This window comes from Lutra lutra, chromosome 1, assembly GCF_902655055.1.
Source record: "Lutra lutra chromosome 1, mLutLut1.2, whole genome shotgun sequence".
In the NCBI taxonomy this organism is placed as follows: Eukaryota; Metazoa; Chordata; class Mammalia; order Carnivora; family Mustelidae; genus Lutra; species Lutra lutra.
The window spans coordinates 121,395,276-121,422,459 of record NC_062278.1 but is presented as its reverse complement, the minus strand read 5'-3'; the positions used below and the strand labels follow the sequence as shown (position 1 = coordinate 121,422,459).

Below are 27,184 nucleotides of genomic sequence, written 5' to 3'. Positions count from 1 at the left end.
TATTTAACTTAACATCTTGTTTCTATGGGTCTGAAGTGTTCTAAGCACTTTAAAAATATTAACTCCTTAATCCTAATAGCAATCCTTTAGGGTAGACACTAATATTATCTTCCGTTACTGATGGGGAAACTGAGATACAGAGAGATTAGGTAAGTGGACCAGAGTCACACAGCTGGCCAGGGGTGGAGCCGGGCTTTGAGTGTATCTTGTCTAATCTGTCTGAGCGCTGCCCAGCTGGTTAGTGACATAGCAGGGCCAGAAGCCAGCTCATCCCTTTGTTGTAATCCACTGACGAGGCACCAGTGGGTTGTTCTGAGGTCATTTAAACAAGGCAGGCCCATTATGCCAGGAGAATTTTCCCTTTAATCAACATCAACGAAATATCATGAAGAGATGGGTGTTGAGGTCAAGAACTCTCTAATCATTGACTAAGCTTTGGAATGTGTTGTGTGGCCAAGCAGCATGTCTTCTCAGCTATTAAGGAGGAAATCAGGTGGGTTAGAGAGGTGGCTTGGGAACTTAAGAAAGTAGGGATAAAAAATAGTGTGTGAGTCTGCTGATGGATAAGCCCTGGTTGTCTGTTGATTTATTTATTTACATTTTCTTGGTTTCATTAGTATCTTTATACTCCCATGACCAACCAGGTAAGCTGTGCCACTCAGAGCCTATGAAGTTGGACCTTCAACCTCAGAGATTCCCATGACAATTTTCCTATTTTCCCAGTTTGTGGCTGAGATGCCAATTACAGCGTGCATTTCTTACTGATCTAGAGGCACTGGTTTTTACCTTTTTGTTTCTTCTTCTTGAGACATTCTGCTTTAATTTCAATTTATTTCCTTTAAGTATGTGCTTTTGGTTAGGAAGGAGACATGTACTTTTTCCAGTGGAAAATTATATGCTGATGTACATAATTAAGCATCAGAGAATGCAGGAAGATAAGAATTTTTTCCTTTTTTAAATCAAAATATTACCGACATAACATTATATTAGTTTCAGGTATACAATATAATGATTCAGTATTTACATGTATTGTGAAATGATCACCACAGTAAGTCTGCTTAGCACCCATCACCACATACAGTTAAAAGTTTTTCTTTCCTGTGATGAGAACTTGTAAGGTTTACTCTCTCAGCAACTTTCAAATATATAATACAGCAATATTCACAGTAGTCATCACATGGTACATTACATCCCTGTGACTTATTTATTTTATAACTGGAAGTTTGTATCTTTGGACTTCCATCACCCATTTTGCCCACCCTCCTCGCCCAACTTTGGCAACCACCAAACCGTTCTCTGTATCTATGAGTTTGTGGGGGTTTTTTCCCCCCTAGATTCCGTATATAAGTGAGTTCATACATTCTTTATCTTTCTTTGTCTGACTTATTGTGTTTAGCATAATGCCCTCAAGGTCCATCCAGGTTGTCACAAATAACACAGTTCCCTTCTTTTTTGTGACTAAATAATATTCCAGTGTACACATGTACCACATTTCCATATCCATTCCTTGAGTCACCTCTGTCTTGTGCATTATAAATAATGCTGCAAATAATGCAGGGTCCATGTATCTTTTCAAGTGTTTTCATTTCTTTCAGATAAAAACCCAGAAGTGAAATTGCTAGATCATAGGGAGGTTCTGCTTTTAATTTTTTTGAGGAATTTGCATACTGTTTTCCATAGTATCTACACCAGTTTGCATTCCCACCAGTGGTGCACAAGGGTTTCCTTTTCTCCACATCCTCACCAACATTCGTTATCTCTTATCTTTTGGAGAATAGCCATTGTAACAGATGTGAGATATCTCACTGTAGTTTTGACTTGCATTTCCCTGATGATTCATGATGTTGAGCATCTTTTCATGTATTCATTAACCAGCTGTATGTCTTCTTTGGGAAAAGGTCTATTCAGATCTTCTGCCCATTTTTTTAATCAGGTTGTTTGCTGTTGAGTTGTATGAGTTCTTTATATATGTTGGGTATTAACCCCTTACCAGGTAAATGATTTGCAAGTTTTTTTCCCATCTGGTAGATTGCTTTTGCATTTCATTGATGATTGGAAAAGATGAGAAGTTGTGTACACAGTTGATGAGAGTAACTCAGAGCACAATCCGGCAGTAATTGGTGAAGGTGGTGAGGTGTTGTCTGTAAAGCCCAGCACATCCACCTTGAGATACATGCTCTGAATGCTTTAGTGTTTAGAGCAGTGTGTATTCTCCTCAGTGTGTGATCTGCATGTTGTAAAGGTTTGTCAGCCATTTGTTTCCAGTCCACAGGGAGATACAGGTACAAAAAGTGAGAATAAGCATTTAGAAGCTTTTATAGCAATTTGATACTTCCACTGTATCTAAGAGTGTCACTTTGTATTTTATAAAAGTTTTGATCTGAAACAGATTGAGAATAAGAAAAACGGGTCCTTGACTCCCTGACCACAGGTAGTTTAGGAAACCCTGCCCTAGAGGAATTCTCACAAATAGAGACCTGTCAGGACTGCTTCAGATACGTGTGTGTGTGTGTGTGTGTGTGTGTGTGTGTGTGTGTGTGTGTATAACAACCTAAATATCCATCCTTAGGAAAATGTGTTACAAACACCATGATATATCCTATGAAAGAATATCATTCAATAATTAACATGAATGAACTAGGTCTACATGACTGAACATGGATAAATCTCAGATAATTTTGAATTAATGAGCACATTGCAAAATGATACCTATATTATGATATTTATATAAAATTTTAAAAATACAAAATAATACTATATTTCCATACACAATAAATGGCTAACAACATTTACAAGAAAGATGCACACCAACTTCAGAAGAGAATTTAACTCTGGGAAGGGAAAATGGTGGATAGAATTGTGAATGGGCGCAGACCTGTACCCCTGAGGCTAATAATACAATATATGTTATTATATATGTGTTATAATAAAGAAAGAAAGAAGGAAATAAAGAACTGTGAATGGGTAAAAAAATTTAAAACTTCAATAATCTTTTATTTATCTTTTTAAAAAAGTTGAAGCAAATATGCCCCCCCAAAAGTTGACATTTATGCCATCTAGGTTGGTGGGTACCTGGTTGTTACATTTTTTTCTCTATTTTTCTCCACCCAAGTATCTCCCAGTAAAACCAGCCTCAGAATATGATTTTTTTTTTTTTTCTGATCCAGAAAGCAAGTTGAACATGCTGGAACATCTGGGGGAGCTTGATTACCTACAAGCCCTGGGACACATTTGTCCTCCCAAGTGACTTAAAACCAGATATTAGCTATTTGTGCAGCTTCTGTGCCTCAGGGCCGTAGAGGAAACATTTGTTCAGAGCCCTGGGGCAGCTGTACAGATGCCTAGATTCTGCTCCTAGCTTTGTGACTAACGCACTGGTAATAGTGAATTTCTCATATTTAAATCTTCATTGCCTTGTGGTAAAATCAGACTGAGACTGTGTTCAGCATTGCAATTTTGTAACTTATACAAATTATATATAAATGTATATTTGAAATGTTAAATACACTAGCAGTTTGAGGCTCCTTTTACAATAATCATAGAAGCTAAAGCAATACATAGAATAAATGCAGATGTAGGAATAAGATTAATATATGTGCCATGGATGGGGCACCTAGGTGGCTCAGTCAGTTAAGCATCTGCCTTCCGTTCAGGTAGTGATCTCAGGATCGAGCCCCATGTCAGGCTCCATGCTCACCAGGGAGTCTGATTCTCCCTCTCCCTCTGTCCCTTTCCCTGGCTTGTGTTCTCTCTCTCTGCTTGCTTTCTCCCAAATAAAATATTTAAATAAATTGTTGTGTGTGTGTGCATATGTACACGCACATACACACACACATATACGCACAGTAGAGTGAGATCTGGTTTTAAGTCTTGCTTCTCTGCCATTCACCAACTATGAGCCTTGGTTTCCTGAAACACTAATCTTCTATTTCCTATGACAAGTATTATAATAAATAGCAACTACATCAGCTTGGAAAACTTTGATAGCAGCCTTATTGTTGCAGTTGTTACAAATCAGTCACTTAACTTTTATGCCTGGAAAGGTATTAGAATAAAACCTCAAACGGCTAATTGCAGTCATCTTCCATAGATGGGATGAGCATAGCGTGCCAATTATTCTTTAAAGCAGCAATAAAGTACAAATTTTCTAAACTAAATGGTGCCACATCCTTTAAAAACATGCATCCAAAGTAATTTCTCAGCTCAAGAAAAAAAGATTTAACTATATGAGGTGATAAACTTACTGCGGTAATCATTTCACAATGTATCAAATATCAAATCATTATGTTGTACACCTTGAACACCTTGAACATATACAGTGCTATATGTCAATTATATCAAAACCAGAAAATAGAAACAGAAAGAGACAAACAAAAAACACCAAAGTGATTTAAAAACAGTCCTGTCTCCATTTGGGACCCTAATTAGACGAATTACGGATTGCTTCCAACACTTGAATTCTCTTTTATGTGGGCTGCGATTAAATGGTTGATTTGATTCCAACAAATCTGATTCCAGTAGATAAACTTTAAACATGCTTGATTTTTCATTTGTACTTTGTGGTGTGTACTCTTGCCATTCATTTATACAGAATGACCCAAAGCAGAACCGCATGACCACAGGGAACGACAGTCAGTCAAGACTCACATTTGTGAATCTCAAAGTTAGGCTATGCTTTGTGATGGAACAGAGAATTTGGACAGTCACCTGCCCTGCCTAGAACCAGGCACAGTTAATACCCTTGGACCTCTAGTTCTGCTGACACAGTACATGGCTGATTACATTTTGAAGGCTCGGTTTTACAGAGCCATGTGGTATCCCAGGGGTCTGGTGAATGAAAAGCTTCTGCAGCTTATCAGCAGAAAGATAAGAGAAAAGCCCTGGTTCCACTGCCAGTGCAGGGAGATGCTGATCACCCAGGCTTCTGAGAACAGGAGTCTGACCCACACTGAACACTTCAGCAATAATGTCAACATACCCAGGACCACAGCCAGCAAGGAATTCCCTGAGATAAGATTACAGTGTTGTCCTTAAAGGGACACCAACCAAGTCAGTGGATCTCCAAATATTCCCTGAGTAGAACAGCCCTGTAAATTGTCCTTTATACCAGGGGACTTGAGGACCTCAGTGTTGGGCTTCTAGATGCAGACACTGAGGTATTGTTTTCCAAAGTACACATAAAACTCTAGCAACGTCAAAGTCAGTCCCCATAAGGTCAAGAGCCTAAGCTTGGGGCCCTCAAGATCCACCACTTTAAAAAGCTGGAGACAGCTCTTTGTTGGCAAAAGTATTTATCCACCTTCCTTGGGGATTTTGTTTCTTCTCTACCGGCTGTGTCTGGGCCAGAGGGCCTCTAAAGCCAGCTTTGTCCTCCAGGCCAGGTCTAGGATGAAGTCATTACAGGAAAAGGTGATTCAGTCTTTGAGAGGAATAGGTATGAAAAACCACTGCAATAATTGATTTCAATACCTAGTCATATGTTTGGTTTAAATATCAGTGTTCAAACCGGTGCTGGGACAGCGGGCCCACGAGGGGTCAAGGCAGAGCTGGGCGGGGATTCTTCTAAGACCACTTCGGTAATGAGAAACAGCAGACACAGAGAAGTAACTCACCTTCAGTTTGTCATCCAGACCCTTTGTGCTTTGGAATGCCTCACATTCATTCCTCTGTACCCCTTTGTGCTGCCCTAGTGTGGCCTTCTGGTTCTGACCCCACCTTCCCAGGGCTATGCTGTATATAGTGACCAGATTAATTAACAACAACAACAACAACAACAACAACCATCTTTTTATTGTGTCATTTCCCAGGATAGTCTCACAATAAAAGTCAGACACTTCTAGTTTATTATTAAATGTCCTCACCCATCTTTCTATCCAGTTTCTCTTTCTCCATCAAACCTTTGTTTCATGCAGAGGATCTCCTTATGGGCTGGTGTTAACTTATTTTTCAATATTCATGCTTTGGTTCCTGCTGTCTCTCCCTTTTGAAATTCCTTCTCCCCTTCTCTTCTACTCAGACACATCTCTTCCATTAAACTGTTTCAGACCAGTTCCCGCCTACACTGATCTGACCTCCCTCTGAACTCTGCTAGCTTATCACCTAGAGTTCACACCAGCCTTATGGCAATTAATCACATTCTACTATGTGAATTTGGCTTTGTTTTGCATGCTCTGTCTTGCTCTTTTGCTCTTTTCTCTTTTTCTTTGAGTGTGTGTGTGTGTGTGTGTGTGTGTGTGTGTGTGTTGTCTGTAGATAGATAAGAGGTGTTTGAAAATAAAACCTAGGTCTTAAATGTCTTTAAAATATACTACCTAATAGATGGTCCATAACATGGTTATTGGTTGGTAATTCTTGCTTAGGATCTTGATTTTTTTTCTCATGAGGGTAGGAGTCCTTATCTTCTGTTCACTCCGATATCCACAGCTCCCAGAGCAGTGCCTTGCACATTAAATATTCAGTGAGGGTCAGCTGTTAACCTCTAGAGAGGGCTGCCCTGACCACGGTCTGCAGCAGGCCTTGACATTCTGCCTTGTGTCCCAGCTTTCTGAGTGATAGAGTCTTACTCCCAGCCGCAAACCCCGTCCCCCAACTGCTTCTGACATGGCTGTGTCTGTCTGTTCTTTCTCCTCAGATGCATACTCTCATTCCTCAAATGAAAATGGAGGCAAGTCTGAGTCAGTGGCCAACCTCCAGTCTCAGCCCTCCCTGAACTCCATCCACAGCTCCCCCGGGCCCAAGCGTTCCACCAACACCCTTAAGAAGTGGCTGACCAGTCCCGTGCGCCGGCTCAACAGCGGGAAAGCAGATGGAAATATCAAGAAGCAGAAAAAAGTACGAGATGGCCGGAAGAGCTTCGACCTGGGCTCTCCCAAGCCTGGGGATGAGACGACACCTCAGGGAGACAGTGCCGATGAGGTACGTACACGTGGCCCTGGAGCCTCCATCAGAGGGACCTCCTTCCCCGGGTTCTGTAAACCTCCCAGTCTCTAGACTCCAGTAGATTGTTTTCTTGAGCCCAAGGAATCTGAGTTTTTGTACCAACAAGATCTTACCAGGCCAACACGTGACCATTTCGGAGACTGACTAGCACCTAGAATTTCCAGCAGATAGACAACACTTTGCCAGATTTGGAGATAGGGGCCTGAGCCCGAGGGGAGCCATTTCGTCACCTATTCCCCTGCTTCTACTAAAGACTACATCAAAACCTGCTAGTTGAGAATAAGAATGAAAGAAGGTCCACCATTTCCCTTGGAAGGAGAAGGCCATGCTGGGAGAGTATAACTGTTTTCAGTTGTCTAGAGCAGTGCCACATGTAAAAGGGAAGAGACAACTCCAGGTGCTCCAGAGGGGAGAATTATGACTAATAGGCAGAGGTTTGCAGAAGGCTAGGTTGCAGCCCAAAGAGGGACTTGAATGGAAGTCAACCAGTGATGAGCAAGCAGTCATGAAAGCAAACAGACACCAGGGCTAAAAGGGGCAGGGATGACGTATGACCTCACATAGCAGTGGGAGAGGTCCCTGTATTAGCCAAGAGGTCAGACTGGGTGACCTCCGAAGTCTCTTTCAAAGTCGAGATTCTATAATCAAGATACAGTGGGTGGGGGCACCTGGGTGGCTCAGTGGGTTAAGCCTATGCCTTCGGCTCAGGTCATGATCTCAGGGTCCTGGGATCGAGCCCTGCATGGGGCTCTCTGCTCAGCAGGGAGACTGTTTCCCTCTCTCTCTGCCTGCTTGTGACCTCTCTGTCAAATAAATAAAATCTTAAAAAAATAAAATAAAATACAGTGGGTGTGTTCTAGTTGGGGGAATGAGAGTGGTTTTTTTTTCTGGCCAACTAACCTGCTCTAATCGTTGATGGGGCTAAGCAATTCTTCCTGCTGTGTAACCAGACTCTGTAATTTTAGGCTATTTGCCATTTCTCCCTCTGAGGATGAGAGGGGAGCCTGGTGATACTCAGATTGTGGCTTAATAGTCCTTCAAAGCCTTAAAAAGTTAGGCTCCCTCTGACCACTCTCAGCTTTTTCTTTTTCCTGATTAACAAGGTTGATGTTTGTCATGTGTGTGTGTGTGTGTGTGTGTTTTCCCCCATTTTAACCTCACTGTCCTTTGAGATGAAGGTGCACCCATTCCACAGAAGAGGACAGTGAGGCTAAAAAAATAAGGATGTGTTGAGGAAGGAGGTTATCTTATATGTTGCTTTTTAAAAAAAACTCTAAGCCCTAAACCACTGGTATCTTTAACTATATGAAACAGAGGACTGTATGATTAATGCTGCTCTTTTGTTCTAGAAGAACAAGAAAGGTTGGGGCGAAGATGAGCCAGACGAAGAGTCACACACCCCTCTTCCACCTCCTATGAAGATCTTTGACAATGACCCTACGCAGGACGAGATGGTAGGACTCCTTTACTTTCTCCCTTGAAAGAACAACGTGTAATACATGTGATTTTGTCTTGTGTGTATGTATGGTGGGGGTAGTAATACTCTCTCTCCCTTGTTCTCGCTCTGAATCTATAATAATGGAGATTTGTCTATATTCGGTAGGTTACCCTCCCCCTGCCCTGAAGCTCTGACTCCATTCTGGGCAGCGGAGGGGCATGTGCAGCAATCCCAGAGTGGGACTGGTGTCTCGTCCTGTTGATGGAGGATAATGGCTGTGTCTTCGGACACTGCAGATCCTAAAAGGAACTGTTTGTCTCACAAGGAGTCTGAGGGCGGTTCCAGGCCGAGATCCCTTTGTTGTACCTGATGTCTGAACTGTGTTTTCGCTGATCGTTTTCCCTATACTCAACTCTAAAATCCAAATAGCAGTAGCTTCTGTTCAAGCCCAAATTCTGCAAGAATGGGAGAGAAGGAGATGCTGCTAAGGGGGGAGGGGAGGTTGCTGACAAAGGTGGGAAACCTAAATAAATGCAGGCTGTTGAATGCTTGGTCTTGTAAAATCTCTGACTCCTGAGCACGCGGAGGCTCCCGGGTGCCTGGAGCGTGGATGTCTGTGTGGCCTCGAAGCCCCGAGCGATCACCCTGATTGCTCTAGAGGCTCAGCTTGGACGTGCTGCCCAGTACCAGCCGAGGCTCAGGGCTGCTTTAACTGCACACTCCATCAGTCATTTTCCTAGCAAACCCTGCTTTCACCTCAGTGTGTTTTTCCTGCCTTCTCTTTGTCACTGTCCCCTTGGACTCTGTGGGTTTTAACTGTCCTTTACAGTTTCTTTTCAGAGTGGCTTGTGGTGGTGGTGGTGGCTCAGCTGTCCCTCTGAGGACAGCCCTGTGTTCCCTGCTGCACCGCCTTGTAGTGGCACGGCTTCCTGTGGGCAGGGGGCCAGCAGGGACGGGGAACAGATCTTTCCACCAGCTCCTGGGATGCAGTTCAAAAAGTCTGGCTTGCCCATGCTTCAGCATGTCCAGTTATAGCCCTGTCCTGGAGCTCATTCCCTCCACTTTGTATTGGGTCACGAACCCAAAGACATTGGTTGGGGTCCCCCAGGATGCCACACAAGAGGGAGAGACTCTAGGGACAGGATGATGACAGTTGCCCTGCTCTGGGATTCCGCCATGAGCCAGGCACAGCGCTGGCCCCTCCTACGGTGACGCTGGTGGCCCCTGTTGGAAGGACAAGTAGCAGGAAGTGTGGCGCGAGGCCCATCCCGGGTTCCCAGGAACAGAAGCGCCCACACTCCACACTGAGGTCCGCACGGGAGCCAACCTGCTGTGTTCCCAGAGGCCTTCCCTTGTAAAATGTTCCACAAACAGTGATCGCTGTGTGTGGGGCGAAGGACGCTCCTGTCACAGCATTAGCTGTCCCACACGGCCTTTGGCAAGGAGGTGCCAGCTGGCCTATGATAAGTAAAGGTCATGGACCCACCCCCTCAAATTCCCTCAGACACAGCTTGTTTGGGGGAAGAGGATGTTATGTTGTTTCTGGATAATCTTTAACTGAAAAGGCGGACTTACCCCAGACATTTGTGTGGCCTTTTTGTTAGCCAGAAAGAGGACAGATGGCAATGGTCCCTTTTTAGACATATTCATCCTCCTCAGCCCCGCCGGTTTGATTTCTGTGCGTTTATTTTTCTGAAACATTTGGGGAGCCTCAAAACTTCTAGCAATTAGAGTCAAACTTATTAAAATAAGTTTTTACAACAGTCTGTAAGGAATTTTTTAGTCTACCTATTTTAATGTTATACAATCACCTGGATTCTCCATGTTCCCCTCTAATATTTGTTCATATGTATGTATGTTTTATTTTTATAGTTTTAATATATACTTGATATGTTGAACGTTTTATTTAATATTTTTTAAAATCTTACTAATTTTATCTTCGTAACTACAATTTTAATAGCTGAGGAGTATTTCCCTTATTCGATGTAGCATAATTTGCTTGGCCAGTCTGTTTTGGGATATCCTGGGTTGTTTCCAGTTTTTGCTACCCTAGATAACACTGCTACAGATCACTTTGTACATACAGCATTTGTTCTTTTGACTTCTGTCCTTGGGATAAGTTCCCAGGGGTAGGATTACTAAATCAAAAAGTTGATAGCTTGGATTTCCAAACAGGCTTAAGCTCCTTTCCTGCATTCCCCAGAAGAGGAGAAAGAGTGTTGTTCTCTCTCTCTTAATTATTATTTGACTTTGTTTTACCCCATCTCAGAAGCAAAGACCTAGAGTAACTCTTAAACTAGACAAAAAGTAGCTTCTTTTTGAAACTTTTCCCCCTAATGTAAGGGACAAACTTGATGCCAAAGCATGGCCAGGACTTTCAGCTTTTTATCTCTGCAGTGATCGGTGTCAAAGACTGAAGGAACATGTGTCTGGGGCCCGGGGAGCACAGTTGCCCTCTGCTTGGCTGTGCCAAGGGGAAAAGTTCATACATGCATGCAGGGTGAACCATTTCTCCCCCAATTTCTTCTCAGGTAGGAGAAGGAAGATAAAAACCACTGCCCCTCCATGAGCAGGATTCCCCACACCATTGGCCATCCAGCCACATGCACCAGTCAGTGCTTCTTGCTGGTACAAAGGGATGGTGGGCAGGCCCTTGGCTTGAGCCTCCTTTTACTGTGAATAGGACAGTCCCTAGTGTCTCTAGCATGAGACACTCAACTCCTTGCTAGAATCATGCATTATATCCACATGTTTCAATTCGGGAGCAACACAAACAGCTATGTTTGTGGAGGGGTGTGTGTGTGTGTGCATGTGAGTGGGCAGGGGGTTTCTAGCGTCCTGGTCTTTAAGTGCCCTGCCCTAAAATTTTTGCTTGATACACACTGAAGATCTATGTTTAAAATCTGTATTTAAGTAAAGCAAAGACAGTTTCTCTCCTTTGGACACATTTGAGGCCAGGTTTATGGACCCCTTTCATACCCTGGAACAGCAATGGGCAGCCCTGTTGTGGCCAAAGTTCTATCTGTCCCTCTCCCCCTGTTGCTGACAGTGGGTGCAGGTCTTACCTGTTGGCCTCCCGGGAACTCAGCAAACCCTACCCTCAGTTCCTCCAGAGGCCTGCCTAAGGAGAACCTAGTCTCATCCCTGCTTTTCTGCTGGCCAGAACTCCTGACAAGGAGTCAGGCAGGACTGTCTGACACCCACACCACTTCCTACCTTGCTCTGTGATTTCTTGCTTCTAAACATAAAGCTTTGCTTCCCTTGCCTGCCTTGAGCTGTGGACTTGCTGTTTTGCTTCCTAATTGCTATTCCTCATTCCTTGCTAATCTGCTTTTCCTTTGCTGCTCAATGTCTTGCAGTCCTCCTCTTTGCTAGCAGCCCGGCAGGCTTCCACTGAAGTACCTTCTGCTGCAGACCTTGTCAGTGCAATAGAACAATTGGTCAAAAGCAAGCTGGTAAGTGGGGGTCCTGGAGGCAGTTTTGTGTGTGTCTTACCTCCATGTGGCTCCCAGGGTCTGGCATCTGTCTGCCATGGCCTCCTTTGCACCTGTCCTCATTCCTCCTGTGGGATTATTTCTAGCTAAGGATGGTTTCCCAAAAAACCTGTGCTCCACAGTCTTTTTAGCTCCTTTTTTTTTTTTTTTTTTTTTGAATGGGCATGGGCAATTAATGGCCCTTTGGGATTGTGTCACTAATGAAAGGAAAAAAGTATCCAACACAAAACAGCATCTCTCTGAGCCCGGTCCACTGACCCATAGGGATGCAGCATTTGGACAGTGACTGGTGTATGTCTGGTTAGCCCTGAAGCTAATTCAGCTACTGAGACACAGAACATGATTTGGGTCTTTGAAAGTACCGGGTAATTTTATTTGCAGACCCCAGGCGAGTTTCTAGCCTCAGAGTCTGGCAAAAGTAGATATTATATAGATAGTATATATGGTATATAGTATGTATAGTGTGTGTATATATATGTATATATATATGTATTATGTATATATGATATCTACTATCTATAAATACAGATATATCTATATCTATAAATATAGATAATAGATATTATATATATCTATATACAAATAGATAGTAGATATTATAAAGGGGCATGGGCCAAAATGTGTAGCTCTCTCACTGCAGGAGATGAGGGGAGCTGGTGTGTACCCCCATCATGGGGGACAGTCGAGCTGACGGCCACTGAAAACTGGCCTAGCTTGTGACTATCTCAGGGGCCAAGCAGATGACCGCAGAGGATTATGGGTCTGGCTGCTTTAGGGTTTGGGCTCCATGCTGGTGAAAGAGCTTGTTTTTGGATAATGTTATTCCTCTACACCATGTTTTTACACTGACGTGTATTCCTACAGGATGACAATTTAAAGCATTCTCCTTGCGCTTCACCCTCATCTGTGTCACTCGTTTGGTTTTTCTCAAAACTCTCATTAGGATAAATGTTTGTGCTTCTGCCAGACTTCTCTTGGACAGTTCTGCTAATCAGCACCATATAAACCCTTCTCCCCTTGGCCCAGGAAAATGCTGGATGCCGTGCAGGGAACGCTGCCCAATCATAATTCTGATTACAGCAACTCTGTCTTCAAATCTCCCAGCTTAGAGAATACTGATGAAATTTAACACGTGACTTTCTTCTCCTTCTAAGTTTTCCATCCTAAGTAAGAAAGACTTTTGCAGCTGATGTTTTCAATAATTGTACCTAACTGTTCTTGAGGGCTGTCAGGTCTCCAGTCACCCTCCCTGTCTCACTGGTAGGAGGTCGAGTGCTCGTGTGGGCACTCCATTGGCTTTTCAAAGCTTGCCTCTCCAACCACCGCCCACTTGCTCTCCTTTCTTCTTCACACTGACCTATACACCCTTTTCATGATCCAAATACTGTCTAACAATGTTTTTCCTTAAAGGTCATCCTTTGTTTTTTTTCTTTACATTGTCCCCTTCACCACCGGTGCCTAAGCCCTCACCTCATGCCTGGACTATTGAAGTAGTCTCCTGCCCCACTCTGCCTCCCTCTCAGGCCTCCGTGCCCTGGCAGGTCTTCCGCATGTACTGCCATTGCCTTCCTCCTCAGTGAAGGGTCACTGTCTCCCTCTTGCCTCCACAGTTGTCTGCAGGGTGGGGAGCCTTCAGGTACACAAGACTCTTCACTGAGGCGCAGGAAGACAATTTTAGCATCTCTTCATCATTTAAAAAATGATTTGGGGTACATTTTGTTATGTACATAATGATAACATAGTAGCACAGAAATACAAGTTATAAATAAGTTACATGTTTGGGCAATGTATGGCCAAAATTAGGTTTCCTGATAGAGGTATATGACCAAGGTTTGGAACTCACTGGATAAAATATTCCATGGAAAAATTCACACTTACCCAGTATTCTAATGCTTTGTAGGCAGCCTACCACCACTTATTTATTCTGGTTGATGAACTCTGCTCCAACCAAATTGTTTTCCTCATGCATTTGGCTCTCCTCCCCCCAAGTTTCTATTCATACCACCCTACTTCTCTGGAACATTACCTCTCTTATTAAAGCACAATAGTCCTTCGGGGCCCCACTGGAATCTCATCTGCCCAGAAGGGCTTCCCTGACCAGCCCAGGCCAGATTTCCTCTGCAGTCCCCTGCCAATTACTGTGTAAGCCACATACTGCTGGGGCCAGCTCTTAGATAGTTCTGTTGCGTTATTTGTTAAAGTATCTTAATCTTTTCATTATCTTTGTCTGTGTAGCTTCCCTACCCAGCAAGATTAGGACATGATTTTCCCCTCCCCCATTAGTACACAAGAGGCTTTTACACTCATACATCAGTAGACACTTCTCTCCAAAATGCTATATTTTTGTATATTTTCGATTACCTTTTATCCTGATATTACTGCCCACCTAAGCGCTCTGGGAGTCCCCCCATGGCCCTTCTAGTTGTGTGATCAGTGTGTCTGGTATTAAACAGGTAAGGGCAGATATTGAGAAGTTGGGGCGCCTGGGTGACTCAGGTGGTTAAGTGTCTGCCTTCAGCTCAGGTCATGATCTCCAGATTCTGGGATCGAGTCCCACATCTGGCTCCCAGCTCAGCAGGGAGTCTGCTTCTCCCTCTCCCTCCCCTCTGCCTCTCCCCCTGCTTGTTCTCTTTCTGTCTTTCTCTTTTTGACATAAATAAATAAATCTTTAAAAAAAAAAAAGTCAATGAGAGTAAGTTTCCCAGAAGAGAGGAAGTGGAGGGTGTTACTAGAGCAGATCAGCCCTGTAACAGGCCCTCAACAAACCTCTATCAGATGAGTGGTTGCTCTGTGGTACGTTTCCACAATAAGAACTTTAACTTGTCCCTCCACCAATAAGTACTCCTTGAGGACCTGCAGTGAACCCAGAATTATAGAGATTTCTTTGGCCAAACAAATAACACCAACCCCATATTATGGAGAGGAATGAGGGAGCAGCAGCTTGGTTTCTCAGAATCTTCTCCTCAAAATTTGATCCTTTGTCATTCCTCTGCTTTCTCCTCCCTCCCATCCCAGTATGTACCCACTGTAGGAGAGCAAGGAAGCAGCAGCGTGTGGTGGTTTCCCCAGGCATGTTGGAGAATCCTGAGTTGCATTTTTACCTCTGAGACTTGTATTCCTATTCCTCATTAGCTCTTTAGCTGAGACGAGGGTAAGACCTAGAACCTATGAAAGTTCCAGAGTTTTTATTTGACTGTGAGTACAACAGTGTGACAGCTGCCAAGATAGGCAGTGTGTTCATAGGCTAGGTTAGTGAAAGTACAACGTACAGTCAAGGAGAGTAACTACCCCATAGTCCTCCAAGTTCTTCAGTCCACACCTGCCTTGAATACATGCGAGTCGCGTATCAGGTTCTGAACGCAGCATTCTGAAGTGTTCTTGAACTCAGTGGAAGGGCCCCAGAGGACGTGAACAGTACCATGTGGTGTCCACATCATTTAAAGGGAAGTTGAAGGTACTGGGTTAAATGAGGGGAGAAGTTAGGAGAGAGAAGGCTAGTGAGAGCTGTCTTGAATTCATTGAGGACTGCTGTGGAAAAGAAGGGTTGGTCTCCCTCTGTTGCTCCAGAGGGTGGAACATAGACCTGTGGGTGGAAGTTATCTTAGTTCAGTATGAGATGAGGTAATAAGTTCCTTTCCAACCAACAGAGTCTGGAAATTTTACAGGAGCGTCTAGCATACTTGGACTTTTATATCTAGGGCTTAGATTCTTTCTACTTTCTGTTTTGGAAAATAGTAGGAAGAGATAGCACCAAATTCTGCTCTACCCAAAAGCCTGGAGATCCCTTGTGTCTTGGAGCCCCAGAGCTGCCCTTGGTATGTTTTAGTCACGTGGTCATGATGGCACCAAGGCTTCTGCCTTAGAGTTGCTGGTAGGAAACAAGGGTGGGTGTTCTTCAGCTCACCTATGATACAGACAAAAACCCTTAAAGCTTCCCCCGGAACTCCTTTGACAAGTTCCTCTGGACATCAGTGGACACTTCTGAGTTCTCATCTGCCAGCCTCAGTCTTGAATCACTGCTTTTATTTACTAAGAGAAGATGCCCACCCACCTCCCCCCAAACAGATCTCACACATTTTTTTCCACATTTTGTATTAAGATGTTCTCTCTAACTCCAAGCCGGGTGTAAGGACTCTCCTTACTTTCCCTGTGTGATTTTTCTTTCTTTTTTTTTTTTTTTAAAGTAAACTCTATCCCAAAGTGGGGCTCTAACTGACAACCCTGAGATCGAGAGTCACTTGTTCTACCAACCGAGCCAGCCAGGTGCCCCTCCCTGTGTGATTTTTTTTTAAGATGTTTTATTTATTTATTTATTTACTTACTTACTTACTTATTTATTTATTTATTTATTTATTTGACAGAGAGAGAGAGAGACCCAGTGAGAGAGGGAACACAAGCAGGGGGAGTGGGAGAGGGAGAAGCAGGCTTCCTACTGAACAGGGAGCCCGATGCGGTGCTAGAATCCAGAACCCTGGGATCATGACCTGAGCCAAAGGCAGATGCTTAATAACTGATCCACCCAGGCGCCCCTCCCTGTGAGATTTTTTAATAAAACTTTTCCTAGATGTGAGGACGGGTGGTGATGGTGGTGGGTGTGCAGGGAATCAGAGACCTGGGTTGTAGTCCCGCCTTGGCTGTTTATTGTGTAGCTGTGGGCAGTTACTTAGTCTACTTGGGCCTCTCTTTTATCTCCTTTATCAGCAGGGATGATTCTGTCCAGCTGAATCTTATCTCAAAAGAGATACCATGATGATTGAGTAGGTGTGAGTGTGCTTTGTAAAATGATAAGCAAGCACGCTACAAATGTTCACTCTTAGCCACCTCATCTGGGATCTGTGTTAATGTCGGGGGAAGGCAACAGAGCCAGCCCTTTCATAGCCCCGTCCTGGGCCATGAGGACACAGTGTGTGTCAGCCAGTAGATGAGCGGCTGGGTGAACAGAGCAGGGTTATATCTTAACCATCTATATGATCTGGTTTTACTTCTCAAGTTCAAGGAACAAGAGCTTGTGTGTCTCTAAAAATCTCGTGTGTCTCTAAACAGCCCCAGGATTTAACAACCTGCCTGAGATGAAAGGTCAGCCTCCAGAAAGCACGTCTCCTATCTGAGCCCTTGTCCTCAGGTGGCGTGTCACAGCACTTTCTTGGGCTTGGGATGGTATTTCTCCTCTACCTTTGGAGAAAGGCTGGGATTGAGCTCTTGTTCAGTCTACCCAGTGGCCCCGCTTCCTAGAATGTGTCCACCTGCTTCAGCAAGGCTTCCTGCTCTCTGGTTCTCCCGCTTGATAGCATTCACCTACCTGGGCCAGCCCTGTGGGCCACAAAACATGGCTCGAGCCACACTGCATCTATATGTCTTTGTGCTTTGCTCACCTCTAGGTGAATCAGCATGCTTGGTCAGTGGCAAGGTAGAATTAGCCAAAGAGCCCAGAGAGGAGGAAATAATGGCCACATTGCACCCGTGGTGGAGGGGTGTGTTTTCAGGCACTGGGTGCCTCTGGTCTTCCTCTATGGAAAAGGTTCCTGAGCTTGGTGAAGTAGAAAAGTTTCGATTTCCACCAAAAAAATTTGAAGACAAAATCGCAAACTTGAAATGTCATTTGCCCAGACATGACATTTTTTACTCTACAGTTATCTTCTTCCCTGTCCCCACCCTTAATTTGTCTGGAGACGATTCTGATCTAGTACTTTTGGTCCAGAGAATATTATTTAAATTTTTAGAACAGGGTGGGTCAGCTAGGAGGTTGGTGTGATGTGTGGTGCAGGACAAGCACCCTCACCTGTTGTTTTATCAGATGATCTTTGACCTCTCCCCAAGAGTCCCATAGTACATTCAGTAAATTCTTGGAGCCCTACCATGTGCCAGCTCTGGCACTGAGCACAGAACCTTCCTTAATGGAGCTCACAGTCTAGGGTTAGTGCTCAAAACCCTCTCCTGCCTGGACTGTTGAACATTTCCTCCGTGACTACGGTCTGACGTCTCTCTACATGAATACCAGATGGATTCTCTTTTCTTTTTAAAAAACTTTTTAGTAGTTCTTTTTTTTTTTTTTAATAATAAAAGCAATATATGCTCATTCAAGAAAAATTGGAACAATGACAAGGGTAGGAACACAAATTCTATCACTGATAATATCATCATCTAGACATATTCTGTGCTGAAATATTGATATATTTTCTCCTAAGCACCTTTAAGATTTTATTTATTTATTTGACAGTGAACACAAGTAGGCAGAGAGGCAGGCAGAGAGAGAGGGGGAAGCAGGCTCTCTGCTGAGCAGAGAGCCCGATGCAGGGCTCGATCCCAGAACCCTGGGATCATGACCTGAGCCGAAAGCAGAGGCTTTAAACCACTGAGCCACCCAGGCGCCCCTCTCCTAGGCACTTTTAAAAATAATATACTTAATTAGAGAGTATAGAAAAATGACATTCTTTTTTCCTTTACTGTCATATCAGAGACATTTTCCCAAGTCATGAAAAGCCCTTGGAAACATTAAGACTGATCTTCCTAAAACTTAAATCCAGTCATGTCACTTCCCTGCTTCAAACCCTTCATCACTGGTTTTAGAAAGTAAAGTCTCTACTTCTTGATGCAACACACAATTCTCCCTATGATGGGACACTGCATACTTCTCCAGGGTTGTCTGTCTCACTCCTACCCTCTTCCTTCACTCACTCCCCCAAACTCACACAATACACAGTTATTTGCCGCCACTCCCCGACCCCTTGCCACTTTCACTCCCTTATATTCTACCTGTGTGGGCTGCTTTCAGCTTCCCAGGCTGCCCCGGGTAGGCTCACAGCTTGATCCTTTACTCAGAGTGTTGTTCCTGCTTAGAATGCTCTCTCATCAGAGGATCCAGGGCAATCCTCTTTCTCAATACTCAGTTCAAGCACTGCCTCTTCCTTTCCCTCCCCTCTCCACCCCCTCCTCCCCCAGAGAGCATCTTGCTCCTTTTTTCATCCTCCGTGGTACCCCTTCTGTCTAGAACAGTACCCATGATAGCTCAGATGATGGAGGGTAGGAAGCCAGATTGTATTCATCTTCATTTCTGCAGTGCTTGGCAAATATTTAGCATGTAGTAGATGCTCAATGAATATTCGCTGGAGTGCAAACCGTTGAGCAGTTGCAGTGCTGTGTCATGACTGGTGTGCAGGGGCGTGTAAAGGGTGCTTGTAGAAGTCCCAAGGAGGGGCATTTTATCCACAATCCAGCAGACAGGGAATGTGTTCATTTTTAACGGGGGACAGCCTTCCTCCCTAATTAATCTACTGCTTTGAATCCTATTTGCATTTCTTTTCCATGGCCTTGGACCAACTAGAGGCACTTTGTGGCCCTCTCCTCGTGCACCTTCTCCTTTGCCTGCTGAGACTGTGATGGCCTGAGCCCTGGGCAGGGCAGAAGCTCCCACTACCCATAAACCAGCCCCTGCTGCCTGCCTCCCACCAGGAGCAGCACAGACAGTGGCAGCTTGCCCCCAGTTGCCCATGGCTGGGACCCAGGAATCCCCCTCTAGCCCTGGAAGCCTGTCATCAGAGGGAATGGCATTTGAGTTATAAGCATTGATAGCCAAGGCCATTAGGAGGCACATTACCCAGACTACAGCTTACCCAGACCCTTTATTTCTCTCTTCCGACTCTCTCGATGCCTCTGCCCTACTCACCCCCTTGCAGAGAGTCTCTTTGGGCTTTTTTGCTCATTCAACAGGTCAGACAGGAAGATAGGGAACATAGTTCCCTACATGACATTTCAGCTCCTCAGACATTTCAGCTCCTCCTTCATTCTAGAAGGTTGAAAAAGGACCATGCCAAGCTGGATGTTCCACAGGAGAGCCTTGCAGGCAGAGATGGAAGCCTGTTTGCCTGGGCCTTGCAGTCAGCATCCTGCCAGCCATCAGGCTGTAGACCAAAGGCTGTAATAGGACAACAGGACAAGGAGGAGGGGAAGTAAAAGGCATGTAATCAGATCAGTTACCAGCTGGGTCCATTTGCCTGGGAGCCTGTCTCTGGCCATGGCACCAGGGAGCAGGTCACATGTCTTGAAGAGCCTGCCTGTCCACTGGCTTCTCAGACCCCAGCACCAGACACTCTCATTTCCTTAATAACTGGTTAGAGATCCTGAATCTATAAATTTAGCTAAACTCTCCTTGACCTTCCTATATTTTTAGTCTATGCTGTTTCTCAGGATAACAACTTCCACAGTTGATTACTTATCCTGTAAAATAACTTCATGACAAGTTAAAAGAAATTCTCTCTCTCGAGCTTGAAAATGCTATCTTTATTTAAATTTTATTTTAATTTTTTTACTAACATATACTGTATTATTTGTTTCAGGGGTACAGCTCTGTGAATCATCAGTCTTACACAATTCACAGCACTCACCATAGCACATAAACCGCCCCCCTTGCCAAAGTCCATCACCCAGCCACCCTATAAGATGCTATCTTCTTAATTCTAGTTTCTGGTGTTGGTAACAAATTCATGCTTGGCCCTTGGTACATTTTGTTGATTTGGAGGTAGAGCAAGGGAAAAGAAGGTTGACATCACTTCTCAGCTTTAAATTTTTTGGCTTTAAGACTCTTTTTTAAAGATTTATTCATTTTTTTAAAGATTTTATTTATTTATATGAGAGACAGAGAGAGCACAAGCAGGCGGAATGGCCGAGAGAGAGGGAGAAGCAGACTCCTTGCTGAGCAAGGAGTCCAACGTAGAGCTCAATCCCAGGACTCTGGGATCATGACCTGAGCTGAAGACAGACACTTAACCAACTGAGCCACCCAGCCCCTCCCCTTATTCATTTATTGTAGAGAGAGAAAGAAAGAGCATAGGGGAGGGAAATAGAGAGAGGGAGAGAGAGAATCTCAAGCTGACTCCCTGCTGAGCATGGAGCCCAGCGTGGGGCTTGATCTCACAACCCTGAGATCATGACCTAAGCCAAAGCCAAGAATCAGATGTTTAACTGACTTACACACCCAGAGGCCCCTGCGCTTTAAGTCTTAATATCCACCATCTGTTATATAATGAATGACCCATTGGGTACCTCATTTACTTTTTGTTTCATTCCTCTGGACTGCTCCTACTTGTATTTATCCTATCTTGAATTACGGCAGCTAAGAGAATTTAGACATATATTCCAAGTGCACACTGTTTAACACCATGCTGAAGCCTGTTGTTTCTCCCACCTTTTTGGAGATTTTTTTATCTTTGTGACTTTAACCTTAAGGCTGATGTTTTCAAAGACTTCCAAAGTGAAGCTTTTACTTTGAGCCACAGAGGCTGTTGTAAATAGGCCTCTTGTGTGGGTAGTTTGGGTTAGACACCCACATTTGTTTTAGAGTCACTCACCTTGACCTTGATCTCCAGGCTTACTGTTTATCCACATTGCTTCTGCCAAGTTCCATAATGAAATGCTAAGTGTTGCTGTTTGACCTTTCTTCAAGGACACCTGTGAAAATGCTAAGATTGGCCCCATTTTTTAATATCCTTCTTGTTAACAGCTCTGGGGGTTGGGAGGGAGAGCTCATCATTGTAGAATATTTTTAATTTTCCAAGGGGTTATACAACTATTGTCTCTGTCGATTTCCTTAGAAATCTGTAGAAAGGAGAGATCTGATTTGAAAACTGAAAAAAAATGAAGCCCACATGGAATAATTGCAGCTGTCTCACTTAAGATCATCCAGTGGCTAGCAGATCTGGGGTTAGAATCCTTTGCCCTTAAGTCTTTCTAGAGTACTGTATTAATATCTTTACCTTGTTTCTCAATCCTATAGCACCTTAATTAAAAGAAATTAAAGGGATTCATAAATGAAAGAAAACCTTGGCAAATAACCTTAGGAAAGATATTTTTAGGAAAGGCTAAATCTATTGATCTCTTCCTGTCTACATCTCATTGGCATCTCGGGGGGGGAAAAAAAGGGTAGCTGATTTAACAAACAGGAGTTGGTCCAACTAGCTCTCCTGTCACTACCCTCCCCTTATCAATTGGCATTTGATGGTCTCACAACTGATTTTCTTTCTTTCTTTTTTTTTTTATTTATTTATTTGACAGACAGAGATCACAAGTAGGCAGAGAAGCAGGCAGAGAGAGGAGGAAGCAGGCTCCCTGCTGAGCAGAGAGCCCGACGTGGGGCTCAATCCCAGGACCCCAGGATCATGACCTGAGCAGAAGGCAGCGGCTTAACCCTCTGAGCCACCCAGGCGCCCCCTGATTTTCTTTTTTAACTGCTTCATCAGTATAGAATCTCAATGATTATCTTTACCTCTGCAGCACTTACCCAGATATAAGTCACTTTGACAATTTTCATTATGTCAGGAAATTGGCCGCACATGATGCCAAGTTCATCCTGATTGCCCGAGAAGGCGGCAGCTCTGGGCAATCTACTGGGGGACAGGGGAGTACCTGGCCTCCTGGTGCCTCGCTGACATTCAGTGAGAACAGCCTGGGCTATTGATCTACCAAGTTGGCTGCTGCTAGGCAGGAGGGGACACAAGGGCCTCCAGATGACTTTTCAAGGTATGCTTCCCTAAGACTGTTTTCTTCTCTTTTCAGAGTCTAGAAGGAGGCTCCTACCGGGGAAGCTTGAAAGACCCTGTAGGCTGCCTGAATGAGGGGATGACTCCACCCACACCTCCTAGAAACCTGGAAGAAGAACAGAAAGCCAAGGCCCTGAGAGGCCGGATGTAAGTAACTTTCCCATATACTATCCTAGTATGCATGTGTATGGTGGACAACATGCTGAGGTTGCAAGAAGTTTGGGGAGGATTACAGAGAGATCCCCCACACTGGGAGTATTTCCACAGATACTATTCATTCTAAGTAAAGGTGACCTAGATCTGTCCAGTGTACATTGATAGACAAGGCACTGCAGTGGCACTGACTTTAAGAATTTTAGGCTAAAGTATCGTCAGAGAGATAGCAGCTATTATTGACAAAGTGTGGTTATAACCAAGGTCTGTTAGAAATTTAAAACATGGTGGGGCACCCGGGTGGCTCAGTCAGTTAAGCATCTGCCTTTGGCTCAGATCATGATCCTAGGGTCCTGGGATTGAGCCCCCAGTAGGCTACCTGCTCAGCAGGGAGTTTGCTTCTCCCTCTCCCTCTGCCTGCTCGCTTGCTCTCTCTCTCCCCCATCATTCTCTCATAAATAAATAAATAAATCTTTTAAAAAACAAAATAGCACATGCTGACAAAAGGAAAACAACAAAGTGCAGGGAACAATGGGACTATTACTATGGTCCCATATTAGAGAAACCTGGCAGAAACTCTGGTAGAGTTTCACCTGAGGAAACATTTCTCAAAATGTAGAGAAGTCATATCTAGGAAAGGCTTCTGTTGTGCCGGCTGGCCAGGGCCTAACTCCACCCCTTTCCTAACCCTTTAAGTTGACATCCATTTGTGGGCTTAGCTCCAAGAGAACCACTTCACTTTTTTTTTTTAATAGTTGAGGGTAAATAAAATTCACATTGCAGCCCATTTCACAAAAACCCGTATTTTATATAAGGTTTGAGTTATCCACCCTGATGTCAAGGCCATCTTCTGTTATTTGAGATGATCAAGAGGATATCAGATACCATTAATCCCAAACCACAATTCCTCCAAAACTTTAGTTTTCTTGCTTCGGATTTGATTCCATGTTGGAAGCAGAGCTTGGTGAGTCTTGGATGTGGCCTGGTGTGTGAGGGATTATAAAGCCCAGAGAACTGATCCCTTTGCTAATTAGTCTGTCCTTCTCCCTCAGACTCGTCCTTCCTTTAGCCTGGTCACAGATGTGAGGATTAGCAAAAATGAGTGAGGCCAGGCCCCTCTGTTGCCTGGAAACCGGCAAAGTGAACATCTATGACTTTCTTTCCTAGGAAACAAGAGTAGAAACATCGTAGCCAGGGCCTGGCCTCCAAGCAGGGTTGTCACCTCATAGCTGAGCTGAACAGTGTCTCTTCAGGTCCAAACTTACCCCTCACCTTTATGGGTACCCGGGGGAATCCCAAGAATGGAATAGAGGTAGAAAAAATACCGTCCCTAAATGGAAATTTTTTAGGACTTGTATAAAGCTGCTTCTCTTTAGCCTCTCAGGGTATTTTTTTTACATAGATGAGACAGTGGTGGAGCCAATGTTCCAGTCCTCTGTCAAGCCTACCAAAACTCAGATCAGAGAGGAGACCTTTGGGGTAGCAGATGGTCCTTGGCAAAGCCTGTCACTGCTCTTGTCATTTTGGATGAACAGGCTCATGAGCAGTCATGTAAGCCATTGTCCTGCTTCCAGATGTGCTGTTGTCTGATCTTGCTCCAACAGGCAAAAGTCTGTTGCCTCTTTTACTCTCTTTACCCATTTCTTCTCCCTCTTCTTACTCTTTTGCCTGACTCTACAACTCTCCACATCCTGAGCTATCCTGAAAATCCAGCCATTACAGTGTCTCATTGCTCTTGCTGTAACTTATGGCCATGATGAAAGAGAGGATAGATACATGTCTAATTGTGAACTCTGTGTGAGGCGAGAGGCCAGGGAAGGGGAGTGGTGGGGGGAGGGGGCAAGGTACAGGGAGTGGAGACTCAGTCCAGACAGCAAAGAGTTGTTAAATGGGAGCTCTGTGGAGAAAAGATGAAAACAGATAGTTAATTGTCCAGGACAAGAAAAAAAGTCAGGGTGGGCTTGATTGTCTTCAAGTTTTAGCCGTCATTCATTGAACAGTAGGTGTTGAATACCTATTGTGCACCAAGGTATGGGATGTATCAGTGAATTAGACAAACAATAGGAATAAAAGAAAAGTCCTTGCTCTCATGGCAAGTCTACACTATAAAGGGAGAAATTGCACAATAAAAATAAAAATAGATTATTAAATATGTTAGAGGCTAGAAAAATAAAAAATAGTAAGGGAGATTTGGAGTACGATTGAGACTGTGTTGCGATTTTAACGCACAAAGACTAGAAGCAGGTAAGAAATAAGCCATTAGCTGTGGCCATTAGCCAGGGAGGAAAAGTGTTCTTGGCTGAGGAAATAGCCAGTGCAAAGCTTCTAAGAGATTTCCTGTGCAAGACCAGCCATTCCTCACCATTGTGAAACACAGAAGTTAGAAACAGGTCTGACCTGTTGCTGGAAGAAGTTTAGTTGGGCGAAAGAGTAACATTTACCTTGTAAATAACCTTTACTAATAAGAACTGAACATTTGTTAAAATACTTTATTATGATTTCAATTTATTTGGCAATTAATCATGGTCTGTCTTATGCTGCACGTAATTTAAACCTTTTATGGACCTTTTCAGAATGTCCATTAATGCGTCGTGATCTCCCCAAGTATTTCATCAGGCCTTCAGTGGAAGTGATGCCAGGCCCACTAGCAGCACCTAGCCTAATCATTCCCCTTCCCTAGAGGCTGGAAAGCCCAAGACAGCCCTCAATCTGTCAGCAGATAGCATAGGATAAATATATCGCCTGAAGACAGGGAGCTGGACTTCATCTCCAGAGGGCCCTCCCAGCCCCAAGTTCCCACTCCCACTTTCCTGTGGGTTTTTACCATTTTCTTCCAAGCAGTAATGTGGGCCATGCTAAAGATATATTTAAATGCTTTTATTTGGCCTTGCCAGTTCCTTCCTGTGGCCTATAACACATGATTGTGGATTGTGTATATTAGAGAGAGGAAACTGGTTGGAAGTACTGGACATGCTGATAAAGAAGCATGTGTTCCTTTTGCTTTCTCCCCATCACCCTGAGGCCCAGAACCTTGGATCTGTTGGCTTCTGTGTGCCATATAGGTCAAGAATTCCAGATGAAGTGCTTCCTGCATTCAGAACACTTACAGCCCTTATGCTGGGGTTCCTTCGGCCCCTTGGGCCAAATAAACAGTTGTGTGGCTCCAGGCAAAAAAGGTAGTAGGAGTCAGACTCCAGTAAGCCGCGTGGCACCCAGCCTGCCCCCGTGCACAGCCCTGAGTATTTTATGTCCAGCTCTTTACTCTCTGGACAGAAAGAAAGAGAAGCTCTTGGATTTGAGGCCTCAGGAGCATCAGAGAGCCAGTCTGAGCAGTTTGCCAGGCAGCAGGCAACAGTGGAAGAGCAGAGTCTCTGAACTCTGGCATAATAGGTTCAGATCCCAACTCTGCTACGGACTTCGTCATCATGGGCAACACAGCCTCAATATCTTCCTCTATATGAAACAGGGCTTACAGGGGCACCTGCGTGGCTCAGTGGGTTAAAGCCTCTGCCTTCAGCTCAGGTCATGATCCCAGGGTCCTGGGATCAAGCCCCGCATTGGGCTCTCTGCTCAACAGGGAGCCTGCTTCTCTTCCTCTCCCTCTGCCTGCCTCTCTGTCTCTCAAACAAATTAATAAAATCTTTAAAAAAAAAAAAAAACAAACAAACAGGGCTTGCGCTCCCTACCTTGATAGAAGCATGAGACATTTCAAATGAAGGGCTGGCACAAAGCAGTGTCTGAGAGGAGGAAATCATTAACAAGAAAGAGACCAAGAAAGCAAGGGTCCTTGTGTTGGTTACACCCCACATCTGCTGGGGAGAGGGGAGGCTACTGCTTTGAAAGCTGTGATAATGGGGGCCTGCAGTCAACCTTTCTGGCCCTGACTGGACCTTTTGCAGGCCGGTTACCAGGGACAACTATCTAATGTAGCTTCTGTATCTCAAAAGTTTCACTTGATGTTGGTGTCTCTGAGGACTCAAAGCTTGATTATCAAGCAAATGTCTCTCTCCTCTTGATAATCACAGAATAGAGTTGAAATGAAGGAAGAAAAGTCTCCTGGTGGGTCCTTGGCCTCAAAGCTTTCATAACTCAGTTTTGTCAAAGTGTCTTGTCATAAAGGTGCCAAAGTATCTTTCCTGTCAACTTAAGTGTGAAGATTTCTTGCTTTGCAATGAAGAGGAACCCTCATTGTTCTTAATCTCCTGCTCAGGTTTGTCCTGAATGAGCTGGTACAGACAGAAAAAGACTATGTCAAGGATCTGGGGATTGTGGTGGAGGTGAGTATGTGGGTCAGGGTGGGTCTGAGGTCACCCAACCAGGGGCATGTTGGACCCCACCTGGGCCAAGGTGTTTTTAACTTGTGGGTTATGTGCAAATACGTCTGTGTATTTGCAGAATGAAACTAAGAATGACAATAGATCAAATGTAATATGCAGGGTTTTTTCTTTTCTCCTTGAAATATCATAAAAGATTCAGAGGGAGATGGGGTCTCAAGTTTGGGGTAGAGCTGAGTCCCTTCATCTTGTTTTAGGTGACTAACTTACTACCTCAAGAGCCTCATATGGCGTTTAACCATATGGACATTTCTTCTTCAGGCCTATGAGTCACCATGGGCACAAGCAGGGCAC

General features: G+C 44.2%; 1 protein-coding gene across 26 annotated transcripts in view; it reads left to right on the top strand.

The window, feature by feature from the left end:
- Window positions 1-27,184, top strand: part of KALRN (kalirin RhoGEF kinase) — a 675,882-nt gene that overhangs the window by 588,282 nt on the left and 60,416 nt on the right. For 15 of the 26 annotated variants that reach the window (XM_047734936.1, XM_047734961.1, XM_047734993.1 and 12 more), the window contains 5 exons: window positions 6,632-6,915; window positions 8,289-8,393; window positions 11,737-11,832; window positions 22,420-22,550; window positions 26,767-26,833. In XM_047734936.1, the coding sequence (XP_047590892.1) occupies window positions 6,632-6,915; window positions 8,289-8,393; window positions 11,737-11,832; window positions 22,420-22,550; window positions 26,767-26,833 (683 nt within the window). The remainder of the gene's footprint in view (window positions 1-6,631; window positions 6,916-8,288; window positions 8,394-11,736; window positions 11,833-22,419; window positions 22,551-26,766; window positions 26,834-27,184) is intronic. The other 11 variants (XM_047735000.1, XM_047735040.1, XM_047735140.1 and 8 more) reach the window with 3 other exon arrangements.